The sequence below is a fragment of the Haemaphysalis longicornis genome, unplaced genomic scaffold (genome assembly GCF_048455015.1).
Source record: "Haemaphysalis longicornis isolate Haplotype H1 unplaced genomic scaffold, Haemaphysalis longicornis Haplotype H1 scaffold_9, whole genome shotgun sequence".
In the NCBI taxonomy this organism is placed as follows: domain Eukaryota; kingdom Metazoa; phylum Arthropoda; class Arachnida; order Ixodida; family Ixodidae; genus Haemaphysalis; species Haemaphysalis longicornis.
Genome location: NW_027526460.1, coordinates 146,226,242 through 146,240,241, shown reverse-complemented (window position 1 = coordinate 146,240,241; position 14,000 = coordinate 146,226,242). Strand labels below are relative to the sequence as shown.

Below are 14,000 nucleotides of genomic sequence, written 5' to 3'. Positions count from 1 at the left end.
GAAAAATTTCTGGCGCCGCAGTATACTCGGCAACATTGAATCGCCGAGTTCATAAAGGAAGAAAATGGTCGACCGGCCAGCCGTTTGGCATTGCGTATATTGCATAAAAGTTGATCCAGGCCGGTGGCATCGGAATAGCCTTCTGATGCAGGGACTAGCATTTTCTTTAGGCAGGTGCGAAAACTGCTTCAGTGAAGGGCTCTTGCATTATACTTGACCACGAGGCGGAAGAAAGATGTGAAAATGGTCGCCCCCAACATATTGGTGCCCACATCCTAAAAGCTCAATTTGGGCTTATTCATCCAAGGTCCGTCGTGGTGTCCCCGTGGACGACATGCTGACTGACTCGTGTGACCCGACCGGTGTGATTAAGAAGCCTGATATGACTGTCCTCCATTGCGCGATCAAGATTTGAGCCGTGCAACGTATCAATCCTTGATCCCCGTTGTGGGTGCGGCGAGTTTAAATTGCCGCCAGTAACAAAGCGTCTCAAGCTTCCAGATCTCTTGAAGTGCCCACTTGCGACTCGCGCACATCGGGCGATGGTAGGCGCCGCGTTTCGCGCGATGAGGCGGTAACACTTGCGACCAGCAGCGCTATTGCGACTCCGTGCAGCGGGGTTGTTTCCCGTTGTGTACAGCTTTCTTCGTGCTTTTAACAAACAGATCCACTCAAAAATAAAAATACATTGCCCTAGTGCGAAAAGAACATGTAAAAATTCATGTAAAACACGTGACACTGACCTGAAACAGAACGTAATGTGGGTTATTCGAGGCAGAAATGCACACGTTTACTTTCACCCCACAACAGTCGCATCGCGATCCGCAAAGGTCGCTTCTTTTCCAAGGCTCAAAAATTCTGGCGCCTTTGAGCTCCCGTGCTCCGAAAAAGCTGCAAGTCAGCCTACCGCCCCGCTATCTGTCTAGCTATCTAGTAAGATTAATTCTTTTTCAATTCAAACACGTAGCTGCGTGCTGTTTTGTGTATGCGTACGCTGAAAAGGCTGAACTCTCTGACCAAACAACCGAAGTGCACTGCACGTAAGTAGCTTGCCGGCGGCCGGTGGCAAGCGACAAACAATTCGTTTCCGGCGAACAAACAATTCGTTTCCGGTTCCGTCACCGGCCTCTGTGGCCGCGATTGGCTAACTGGTTTGCGAGTCCGTCTTGCGATGGGTAATGCGGTCTAACAGCGATCGGATGCACCATGGAAAAGCAACGAGAAGCGAAGACTGGTTCGTCGCTTTGCGACGTCGCAAACATTTCGCGACGTCTGCGATTCGCAAGTGGGAACGTGCCTTAAATTAGGCATAGCATAAAGTTGCGGCGACCATCCCGTCCACATCGCCAACGGCAAGGGTGGCTTTGATTTTTGCCTCAGGAACATGCCGCACGGTCTACTTGGAATTTGCAACGTTTCGGGGGATGCTTATGTCGACCAGGTGTTGCATCGCCACGAAGACATGTATACACGAGGCTCGCAAGAGATGGGAATTTCGCTTGATGAGGCACACTAAAATTACGGAGAGGTTTTCTGGTCCAAAAATGTGTTTGAAAAAAATAAAAATTAGAGAACACCCCTCTGAATGACGTAACCTAAGCTATGAAATTGGAGCCGGCGCTGCCAAAGGCTACCTCAGATCTCTTGCCTCCTGCAGAACACAGCATTCCCTTTATTTGAAATACTTCACTTTGTTATTAAGTGTTATTAAGGGGATTATGTAGTCCTATAGTCCTATTGTCATATTGCTACATAGTCCTGTAGTCCTATCATGTAGTCCTATATTCCTATATTCCTGTAGTCTTATATTCCTATGCCAGAAATAATAATTGAAGAAGCCAGCATTTACTCGCTATTAAACAAATTAAAGGTTTCCTCAGCATCCGATAACTTGAGGTTCAACAACAAGCTACTCAAAAATATATCTTGCAGCATGTCTGTAGTTTTAACCGCACTTTTTTCACAGTCATTATCTCAAGGTTCTATTTCTGATGACTGGCGTATTACTAAAGTTGCCACGTATCTCACATCAGGCGATCGCACATCACGGTTAAACTATCGGCCCATCTCATTAACTAATACGATCTGTAAACAATTAGTACACATCATGCACTCCCACAGCATCCATTACCTTGCAAAACACAAAATTATTTACAAATATCAGCGCGTTTTTCGTAGTGGTTACTCATGTGGCACACAGCTCGCCGGTTTTACCCATGACTTACACTCATCCCTTGACGCTACTAATGATGTTGACGCTATTTTTCTGTATTTTTCTAAAGCTTTCGACCGTGTTTCTCACAACCGACTGCTACTGAAACTAAGACGTATTAATATTCATACTAACGTTCTTGCATGGATAACAGATTTCCTATCCTCCTGAGCCTGCAGTTTACATCCGTTAACAGCTCAAATTCGTCTTTCCTACAGGTAGCATCTGGGGTGCCCCAGGGCAGTGGGCTTGGCCCTTTGCTCTTTCTAGTTTATATTAACGACTTACCTAACGGCCTAACATCTAGAGTAAGGCTCTTTGCTGATGATTTCGTAATATATCGTAACATTTCAAATGCCACTGACTGCCAGGATCTTCAGACTGGTATTGACACAGTAAATACATGGTGCTTTGATTCGCTAATGACTCTTAACCTTTCTAAAACAAGGGGCATCTTATTCACCCGTTCCTCAACTAGAATTTTTACTAAATATTTGCCAAACAACAATACAGTCAAACTAGTTCTTACTTCAAGAGCCTTGGAGTGCAATTTAAATCAAATTTAACGTCGCATAACCATACTAATCAGACGCTCGCATCTGACAATCGTACACTAGGCGTAATAAAACATAACCTAAAGCAGGCACTATCACACATTAGGAAACTTGCATACCTCACTCGCATTCGCCCTAAAATTGAATGTAGATCCAAGTCAAGAATCATTGTACGTGATATGGAATACTTGCAAAATTGTGCTGTTCGTTTTATTTTTCTGATTATTCATCCTACGCAAGCGTCACAGCGCTGAAAAATCGGGCCGAGTTGGTTTTATTGTCACTACGCCTCCGACATGCTCGCCTAACACATTTTCATAAATTGTATCACCATGAGCGCCTTCGCGACGAATTCTTTCACTCACCCACTGTTACATTTCCACTGCGGGATCATTCTTATAAAGTTAAGCGCTAGCACTTGCCATTCGTTTACGTTCGCACCTTTCTTCATTCCACGCACAATACTAGAATGGAATACCCTACCACAGCACATTGCCACAGAAGCTAACATAACAAAATGTCAATGCTTTCTAAGGAATGGAGCGACCTAATTCTGTCCTTGCTTGCGTATATTGACCTTTTTATCTTTTTTGTTGTCATGTTCTTGCCTTATAGTTGCGTGTTTTGAAGTTAGGTGTTTGAAACGTTCCTATTGCTTTTTTTTCTACGTTTGTAATTTGTGATTTTGTTAGCCCCCATTTATGTTATGTTTGGTGTATGCGAATGCTCCCCCCTATGTAATACCGTCCTACCGATATCATTTAGGAGTACTTAAATAAATAAATAAATAAATAAATAAATAAATAAATAAATAAATAAATAAATAAATAAATAAATAAATAAATAAATAAATAAATAAATAAATAAATAAATAAATAAATAAATAAATAAATAAATAAATAAAATCTCGCGGGTAATTTTTTATCCAGCAATACTAGCTTTCTGTGGTCACTACAGCTTCCACTTCTTTAGAAAGAACATACAGAGCTTTTTCGCGTGTTGCGTGCGAATTTTAGAAACACAAGGTTGCGTTAAGGAACAATGACGTAGAAGGAGAAAGAGCACACCGCGTGAAGATTCAACTCGGTAAATGCCGAGGTTGAACAGTAACTTGCAATGATAACTTTGTAGAAAATTTCTATGTTTGTTCTGCGCGGCTTTCTGTGTCCGTTCTGAGCGACATTCCACGACAAAGGTTGCTGCCCACTGTACTACAACTAATGGCTTTTATCACTGTCGTGTTTGATGGAATAACGCCTAAACATAATGTTAAACACAAGGCATGGTTTTGCCTTCGTACTATCTATGCGAGGCGACGTTGCAAAACACTCAAAACGCTTATCGCAAACACTGTCATGATGCAAACCGCGAGACTTATAAGCAGGGCTTACGCCAATGTTTTCCTTGATCACCCTCTCGAAGCGCCCGGAGGAAGGCGGGGCCAGTGAGTGAAGGAAGCCGAAGGAGACGATCTCCCCGCGGTAGAAGGTCACGTACACGGGGAACAGCTGCTCGCACGGCATGTCCTCCGTGATGTTCCAGAAATAGTGGCGCCCTGCGTGGCCGTGTGCCGCCCAAAGAAAATGCCGCGACAACATTGAGGCATCCAATATAGCATAAGATTTCTAACGTTATGTGTAACGGGCCGGACAACAAAGGCCAAAAAGAAAACTGGCTGTTATCCAGTACCTACATTGCGTTTTGCATGACTTAGGGAGCACAACTGGCAGAGCGGGCTTGCTTTTCTGCCCCAACGAAGCTGTCGGCCCTCCGCAGCATGAACCACAGTGTGGGGGAAAGATAAATATTTCTGTCAGATAAAGCACCTAAAGCCCTTCGTGGATTGCATAGAAAGCTGCCCTAAGATTGTTGAAAGAGGTATGTCCGTCAAACCGGAAGATGTCTGAATGATCGCATCACAATAACGTTGAAAACAAAGCGGGTGGTCATTTTGCCACCCACTGCGGCGCATGTGGCTGTGAACCGCAGTTTGAAAGTTGCCGTGTTATTGATAAAAACGCGCTTACTCGGGAAATTATCGAGGCAGCCGAGATTGAACGCTTGGGGGAACATTGTATCAGTGCAGCTTCAACGGCACTCACTAAGGAGGAGTTCGATAATCTTAATTAGGCACGTGACGATAACGGTAAGTTGGAGGGTTTAGTTTCTCTTTTTCATGTTTTGTTTTCTTTGGTTGCGTTTAAATTGGGCATTTCCGGGATAAATAAAATTCGTTTGTAAGTCAGGGCTCCGTCTGTCCTCTTGCTGTCGTCCGTGTCTTCTCGCTCACGCTGTGCTTCAACACGCAACACCAACTCACACAAATTTTCAGGTTACTATAGTTTAATTTGTCGACTCATGCGCTGCTAAGTTAATAAAAATTTAATTTATTTTTATTTTGTTGTAAATGGTTGCGTTTACAGCAGCCTGTTTGTTCGGGTAGTTATGCAGACACAACCTGTGCATTTGCGCACTGGTTCAACAAATCCCTCAGTATGTATAGACATCTACGAAAAGGAATCCCTGTAGTGATAATTGACGCATGTTGACTATCATTTTTTTCAGGCCAACCACGCAACCACTGTAAGCGAAGAACGCACACCCTGCCCTCCAGCCCATAGCAAACCCTCATCACCGCACGACGCACCCATTCCGGGGTAGCAGGCCTCGCGCACCCAGAGGCTGTTCCTGAGGTCGTCGTCGTAGCGGGGAGCCGTCACCAGGCAGCTCAGGGCCTCTTCCTTGCGCTGCAGGTACACGTTCGAGCCGATGCCCTCTTCTTCAAGCTCTCGCAGGCTCCGTCCGCGAGTGCAGATGAGCTCTGTGCGAGACCCCCGAACGTGTCCCAAGTGGTGATCTCTCTCTCTCTCTCTCTCTCTCTCTCTCTCTCTCTCTCTCTCTCTCTCTCTCTCTCTCTCTCTCTCTCTCTCTCTCTCTCTCTCTCTCTCTCTCTCTCTCTCTCTCTCTCTCTCTATCTATCTATCTATCTATCTATCTATCTATCTATCTATCTATCTATCATCACCATCACCAGCCTATCTACGCCCACTGCAGGGCAAAGGCCTCTCCCATTAATCTCCAATTATCCCGGTCCTCTGCTAATTGCGACTTATTTATCCCCGGAAACTTATGGATCTCATCTGCCCCATCTCATCTCATCGTAACTTCCTGCCACCCCCTGCTACGCTTGCCTTCTCTCTCTCATACGCACATCAAAATGAAAATTATTGCGTAAGCAAAAGGCCTGGAAATGAGTCTCAGCACTGCAACGATGGCGATCTCTCATTGTTACCTACAACAGCTAAGAATCGCTGAAATACGCACGAACTTTGCCGCCTTCATAAATTAAGGGGCAAACTTGTGTTTAAAGCGTGCAACGTAGCAAAATACTGAACTGAGAAAAGTCGTTACAATCACTCACTATAAAATAAAGTGTTTTTTTACTAAAACGAGCTCATCCACGCGGCATCCGAAACAAATGAGCATCAGATATTTTTCCGGTAGCGTGATCATCCCACAGCAGATGCTGTAGAGATACACTAACACACAACTCAGTATTGACCTCCCAAGGCAGGTCGTGAACACTTGACCTGGTCACTCTGACTGACGTCGTTTATGGCGGCAACCGTCAATACGAGCGTGTACTGCTGGCTGGCAGAAGTGCGGCCGCACACGCCCACCGACCTACACGGCACCGGCCTGTAGGCATGCCAGCTTGCAAGTGGTTCACGCGCGCGACAGAGTGACGGTATGAAGGGTAACTTAGGCACGGCGCATGCTGCAACCATGCTTGAACTCGCTGAAACATTTTTCATTTTTTTAGTTTGGTTACGCACACCTGGCGCCTTTCCTACACTGTTATGCAATCAACAAAAAAAGAAACAAACATACTAAAAAGATCGGTTGAAATTCTCTACGACAGACACGTCGTTGTTTTTTTCTGGCACCGAAAATAGCACGGAAACAGGGAATACAGAAAAGATACACAGACGACTGCGGGCTATGGTGACTATGGGGACTGCTGGCTATGGAATGGTGACGGTTTATTGGAATTGACAACAGACGAATAGTAACCAAGACAGGGAAAGTAAGTAATCAAGAAAGTAACCAAAATAAGGGAATTAAGCTTTCCGACAAAAGCAGAATCGGAGGATAAAAACCAGTACCCAGAACAAACGTACTTTTAAGCGGCCAGATGCGCAATTTCCCGTTTGCAAAGTGCAACAGAATTAAGGCTAGCTTTTTTATCGCTGGTTTAGACGCAAGAATGTTAATATTTTCTAGGCTAGACTTTGCTGATTCAGAAAAGAAAAAAGCCACACTTGTGCGGGCCATCTCTGTGGGGATTTCGCAAGGCTAGCACGGCCTTATCCAGCCTATATACCAACCAACCGCTAAAACGCCACGTGCTTCTACACAAGAAAGCGCGATACTGGGTCCGAAGGCTGCGCTGAAAACTGCAGCAATATTTCTGCAAATATCTTTCCCAAAATACTAAATCACTCAATCTGAGACTCTATTCAAGGTTTAGCCTTCGGAACTCAAGAGTCATTTGGGATTCTGTACACGGTGCTCACACACGACGCTAGCATCACTTGATTCAGCTTACCTGGTGGAATGAAGTAAACGGTAAGGAACTGGAGGTATTTGCCGCCCAGGTAGTCCATGAGGTATCCCATTCGCGGATGCGTCCTAGAATTCTGGACGTGGAACTGCGGAGAAGAAAGCGGCCACAAGAAATGATGAATCGATAAGCAGTTGTATTTGCGCCCGTGTGTTCGAGATTTGGGCGCAGATTAAAGAACCCCAGGTGATCAAAATTAATCCGAAACCCTCCACTATGGCGCGCCTCATCGCCCTGTGTAGCGTCGGCGCGGTAGCGTCGGCGCGGGGGGGGGGGGGGGGGGGGGAAGAGGTTAAAAGAAAAAGTGAACACGAAGCTTTGCGTGGTGAGGTAAAAGTCCCCACAATCTCACAGGTAAAGTTCTAAATTGTCTCTGCGACGTCAATTCCATGTAAATAGTCATATAAGGCAACCAACACTTTTCTCTGGGACGATGGAGAGGGCCAGGGTCCGAGGAGACCTTTCAAAGATATAGATGCGTTGTTGAGGCACTCAACCTTTTCTGTGAGGTGATTTCTTTCTTGGATGTATGCCGGACACTCTAGAAGGACGTGCTCGACTGTTTCAGGCAATCCACAATTATCGCAATAGGGATTTGCAGTTAGACCGATGCGGTAAGAGTTCGTGAGCGCTGCGTTGAGACGCAACCAGTGGTAAAGAGTTTCCAGCTTACGTGGAATCCTCTCTAGTAGCCTCATTCTGAGTCCAGGGTCTATATGGTGCAGGAAAGGGTGCCGAGTTTCAGGACAAGACCAAAGCCGGTTTCGTTCCTCTAAGGCAAGCTCCTTCGCTAGCGCTGCGGCCTCGGGCTTTGTGAAAAACATCTTTCTTACATTTCGCAGGTGTAGGCCTCTGCGAGCCGCCTCATCCGCTTTCTCGTTGCCGAGAATGCCGCAATGTGCAGGTATCCATTGTAGGGTCACTCGGTGACCGGCGACGTAGGCGAGATGGTGCAGGTACGTGACGTCACGGGATACATGCTTGTGAAGGCTGAAGCAGCTTGCACGCCGTAAGGTTTGCAACGCCGCTTTCGAGTCCGTGAATATAGCCCATTCTGCTGTTGGCTGACCAAGAATGTAGCGCAGGACTTGTTTAAGTGCATGGAGCTCGGCAGACGTGGATGAGGTTGTTCGTTGGAGGCGATAAGTCAAGACTTTGCCGGTTGACGAAATGAAACGCCGTAAGAACTACCGTGAGGCGTAGTTGAGCCGTCAGTAAAAATGTGGGCCATATGTGAATATCGGGCATTGATGTGGGCAAGCACGAGTTGTAGGAGGCAAAATTGTGGCAGAGTTTTCTTGGAGTTTAGACCAGGTATGCTAATTTTTATGCACAGGGGTGAAAGAGTCCAGGGAGGGAAATCAGACGGCATGGTTTGTCGAGCGTGAGGAGGTACAGAAATGTTTATAGAGTTTATCGTTTCTGTGAAGCTGGAATTTCCGTTGCGCTGTACATTACGGGCCAAGAAATTGGTTTATTAGTGCAACCGATGCCTCAGGTATATTCGAATTGTTTCCTGCAGCCGGAGAACATCCAAGAGCAAGCAAACTGTACCAGTGCACGAAGTGCCCTTAGGCAGATCAAGACAGGCACGCAGACAATTATTTCTTGCTCCGTCAAGCTGCTTTTTGCTTGAAGTCGACAGCCGCTGTAAAACAGGTGGGCTGTAACGTAGCAAGCCATCGACATAAGCCTTGCAGAGCAGCACCATCGATCGACAGTCACTGCCCCAGCGACTGCCGGCAAGGTACCCAATAACTTGCATGCGACACTGCAGAAACTAGAGTACGTAGTCTGTGGGCCTCAGGGGCCCACGAGAGGTTCCTGTCCAGAGTTATCCCGAGGTATCTTTGGGTGCGCACATAATGCAGTCGATGACCCGAAGAATTAACGGGAATTGAGTCATCCGCTTGCGGGTGATTGCCATGGCTATACGCTTTTTTCAGGCAGCATTTAATGTATGTACCGTGGGCATCTTGCATGTGCGCGCGTGCATTAGCGGGCAGGCTCATTTAGCAAATATGTCAATAATGCGATGCAAATGACGCACACTAAAAGGTAGTCATCATCTCTCGGCCACGATTTTTTATTTTGCGTAGATGGCGACAGGAATATGCTACTCCCCTCAACCCCTCTCCATTTCACGTTTCGGCCGTTTTCTGGATAATTTTGTAATTTACAGCTCTCATTCAAGCATAGCATATTTTCAGGCAAGAATGGCAACCAAATATGGGCTTCTTGGCTTCCCTATTGTGCCATCCTTTCCATGCTAGTGTGGGCTGTTTGGGCCGATATTTTATCGAGCCAAAATAAAGACAATTTACGTGAGCTTCACTTTCGATAGTTGTGAATGTATTAATGCTACTTCGGGGTATTTCAGCGTACGGGCGTCACTGACATCGCTGGACATTGAGGCAATCAGAGAATCGGTGTTGCAGGTTTTCCACCTCGCTGGTCGACGTCACGCATGCACCCACTCACGCAGCCCGTGTAGGTCGAAACGGTAGTCCAAGAACTTTAGAATGCTTTATGTCTTAAAAATTGACCGGTATCCGCTTGCTTCACTGAAAATGTCGTCTAAAGACGGTAGTCGTCTGCCAGTTATTCCCTTTTCCGCTCTGCGCTCCCACCCTTCGCGTTCTTCTCCTCCCTTCACGCTCCTGTCGACTGGACTGCACTGCGAAGAGGTTGATTTATAGGTTTCTCGTGCGTGGTTGGCCAGCACTCCACCGGAGTCTTGTGCTCCCGACAGGGTTCAGCAGGGGTGGCACCCTTGGTCCGGGGCTCCAACGGCCTCCGCTGCCTTGCGTGCCTGCTGAACCAGAGAGATCTGGGGCGGTATTCTCGTAACTGTCCCTTTTGAAAACGCCCCTTTTGCGTCCCTTTCATCGTGACGTACTTCCGGTTAAGCAGTGGACGTTGGCAGCATGAAGGAAGGTTGGCAGTAGGTTTGCCGCGCTTGTGTTGCGTCACTTCCGGTTGTTTGCTTTTAGCCAATCAGGGCTCGCCAAAGGGACACTTTTGAAAGGGACGCAAAAGGGACAAAACTCGAGAATACCGCCCCTGGTCTACACACCGGTCGCTGGCCAGCAGTGACTCCCATCGCTCCGCATTACGGTTTTTGATTATAGGGACATCCTTTGTGTTTTGACATAGCCGTGTTGTGTGGTAGAGGGTGGGCCTTTAATTGAACAATCGGTACACCTTTTCATATTAAGTGGGGTAAATTTTGCCCGGTCCGTTCATGTTTGGGAACGTGCCTGCCTGCAGCTGTCCCCAGTCGGTGGCTTCTGCCCTCGTCAAACGTTTAGACGGCGGAGGGTATCTTTTTCTGATACCACGGTAATACGCCAGTATGCCAGTGTGTCCGGGCATTCCGAGGGGACTGGCGTAGGTTCTTCGAGGTCAGAACCTTCGTGTGCTCGGTTTGTAGCCTTCCGTTACCCTTTCTCCCTCCATGTTCCCTGCTATCCCCGAGTGCGCCGATGCCGACAGGATACTGTGTTGGATCCTAGGTGGGTGGTGAAGGTGTTGGGGCATGCCGCCTTTATCCTCGGGGAGTACAATCTGGGCTCGTTCAATGCAACTCAATTTTCCCGCCTTCGCACTGCTCGCGCGCCTTCGGTTGGGAAGTTGGGTTTCTTTATATTTTGTTTCCTGTTCTGCGTGGAACAGCACGAGGGGGAGCTCTGTTCTTTTTGTTTACATGATTTTGCCTTGCACAAGCTGGAGCATTCACTCGTCAATTTTAGCGGGCTGTTTTAACTTGCTATCGCGAAACGCAACCCAACTTGTGTTCTTAACAAAAAGAAGTCGGTACTTACCGATACTTACCGGGAGCATCCTTTTACGGTAAACAATGGGGACACGCATGAACAGAACCTTCTGCTTTATTAGTTTGGAAAGGTTCTGCCTAGATAAACTTCTTTTCGACGAATTGTTGCAACTTTATGCTGGAAGTCTTAATCAACAGACAGACAGACAGACAGACAGACAGACAGACAGACAGACAGACAGACCAAAATGTTGGCGCTTAATTAGCCAAAGAATACTACTGTCTGTAAAGGTGACGCTTTTTAAAGTAAAACAATCTTGAGGCAGTCGTCTGGCATTGAGCGGTAAAAATGAAAACTGCGCGCACTACCCTCACCTCTGATGTGCTGGCACTCACCTGTGCTCTCGACTGGCAGCGCGAGATCTGCAGTGTTAAGAGGAAAAGGAAAACTTTTTATCGAACGTGGCGTTCGGCGGGAGTGTCTCCTCAGCTCAGGAGTCCATGTGCCGCCTTCGCCAGCGTGGCTCTATCCACCAGAAGAACCTGGTCGGGAATGTACGAGCTAGACAGCATCATCTCCCACTGCTCAGGGGTATACAGGAGAAGGGATGGGAGTAGTAGGTGTGAATTGTCCTTGCGCCCCCGGATGATGCGAGGGAATGTGCCTGGATGTCCACAATATTTGGGTAGTGATCTGTACTGAAAATAGTAGATTCACTCGAATGGGGTGGGAAAAGTATTCGTTCCAAGCACCCTGAGAGCGGTTTTCCGCGTTTTTGTCAGCTGTGGGTGCGGGACTGGGAATCTTCCCTCATAGCTTGTGCCGTTCCGTGATTTCATTGCAGGCCGCTAGGGGTAGGCTCCGGCTCCCCTTCCGTGGACTGGTCGGCGAGTGCTCGGACCATGAAATGGGCAAACTCGTTGTCTTTCATGGAGGAGTGGGCCGGGTCCAGACAATCTCGACCTTCCGGTTCGGTGATTTCCTTTGCAGTATGCGAGCTGCGCCGGTGCCGCTAGACCCAACACGAAAGCTCGGCAATCCCTTTGAGACAGATTCCACCACAGTGGAGGCATCTGTCTGCGTTTGCGCTAAAGCTATAGCCAGCTCTTGGGACTCTCGCGTTGTGGTGCGTGGGGAAGTAACGCTGTGTGCTCGCTGTCGCAATTCACGACCGCCACCATGGCTCTCTTGTTTCTGTAGTTGGCTGCGTCAGTGCACCCGACTGTGGTGTTGTCAGCGTACAATTTGTTTAAGGCTTTGGCTCTTCGTCGGTCTTTATGGTTCTCAGGATGCATGTTTCGTGAGACAAGGCGTATTTGTATCTGCTTCCGCCATTCTTTAGGAAGCTAGTGGGTTCCGTGAGCCCTCGCTAGCGCCTCGTAGCCAGCCCTCGTGCACTTGGACGAAGGAGCTGTGGGCAAAGGTTCGCAGCGCCGCAAATGTAGCCACCCGTCGCGTGTATGGCGAATGGCGGGAAAATTGTTTTGCCTGCATGAAACGTCGATATTCAGTACTTCAGATCCATTACACCGTCTCTCCAACGTATTCTGGCCAAACATGTTTGGTAGCGGGTTTGTTCAACAAACCCGTTTGTTTGTTGAACCAAAGGCTGCCGCGGGCAACACTTCTATGTGGTGGATCACCGGTTGCCCGCACGTGACCAACGGTTTGGCAACTGTTCGGTCCCCTTTAGGGTGAGATGTGCGAGGAAATACGCGATACCGACGTTCCGCGCACGTAACGCCACTGTCCACCTATTTCCCAAGAATTTTTTCTTTAGTGAATGCTCGAACCGCGCAAATAATGCCTCGCATTCTTTTCTTTCGAAATGGGCAGGATTTTATCAATTATTCAAAAATGCGCTTATCACAGATATATTGATATCTTTATCTTAAGCATTGCGTTCACTATTTCGATGGCTGATGCCCATTTTATTCCCAAAGCCGGACCCCTGTTATAATTTTTCCCTATAAATTCACAGTGAATTCATAATCATTCTGCTGCAGCTTCGAGTGGGTGGTTTCTCCACCGTAAACACTTCCTGCCCGCAAGGATGCTCGCAATAATTTAGGATCCCTCATTTAGCTTTTTTGCTCCTCTGCTTATTTTTTAGCGCGCAGCTCTTATGCGGCCGCTCCTGTAGTAGTGCGGCTTTTCTCGCGATCGTCCCTCGATGGAAGCGAGAGTACGGGGACGACAGCGAAGATAGAGCGAGGAGGAACGCGGAGAAGGAGAGTTTGACGAAAGTGTGAGGAGGACCGCGGAGTGTCACGAGGGCCTCGTAAAGGCCAGTATACATGGAGCGAACTTTCACGGCGAAGTTCGCGCGGCGGAAAATCTTCCGCGGCAGGGTGCCGTATGTTCGTCGAACCAAACTACATGGAGCGAAGACACGGCTCCCGCCACCGCGTCGCTGCTGGGTTGCTCTCAGTGTGGCTAACTGAACCTCCATGCCCAGGCGATTTCAGTAAACAAGCTCCATGAAGGAGCTTCTCGCTTTTGTTGTACGTCTTTCGACAATTCTGCATGAGTCAGTGGTGTTTCTTCTGCTGAAATATTCGTTTTCAGTTTTCAAAAACGCCAACGGTAGTAGAAAATAAAGTGGTGATCGAAGTTCAACAGCAAAAAAAAAAAAAAAAAAACAGCCGCCGCGTGGAGATTCAAAGTAGCAAACTCCGAAACATGAAGCTAGCATTTTACCTATCGTGGACTTCTTTTTTTTTTTTGTTGAAGGCGCAACAGAACGAGTACAACAAAAGCCGCCTGAAGGGGTAACAAAGGGAAAAAACGCATGAAAAACCGCCATGCTGGCGTTTCTGTTTTATGAACTTTTA

General features: G+C 47.4%; 1 protein-coding gene across 1 annotated transcript in view; it reads right to left on the bottom strand.

Moving 5' to 3' along the window:
• LOC144151535 (uncharacterized) overlaps positions 1–14,000 on the bottom strand; it is a 37,872-nt gene that overhangs the window by 11,505 nt on the left and 12,367 nt on the right. The window contains exons 5-7 of the mRNA XM_077682625.1: positions 7,376–7,478; positions 5,414–5,587; positions 4,158–4,321 (exon numbers count right to left, since the gene is read on the bottom strand). Of these exons, the coding sequence (XP_077538751.1) occupies positions 4,158–4,321; positions 5,414–5,587; positions 7,376–7,478 (441 nt within the window). The remainder of the gene's footprint in view (positions 1–4,157; positions 4,322–5,413; positions 5,588–7,375; positions 7,479–14,000) is intronic.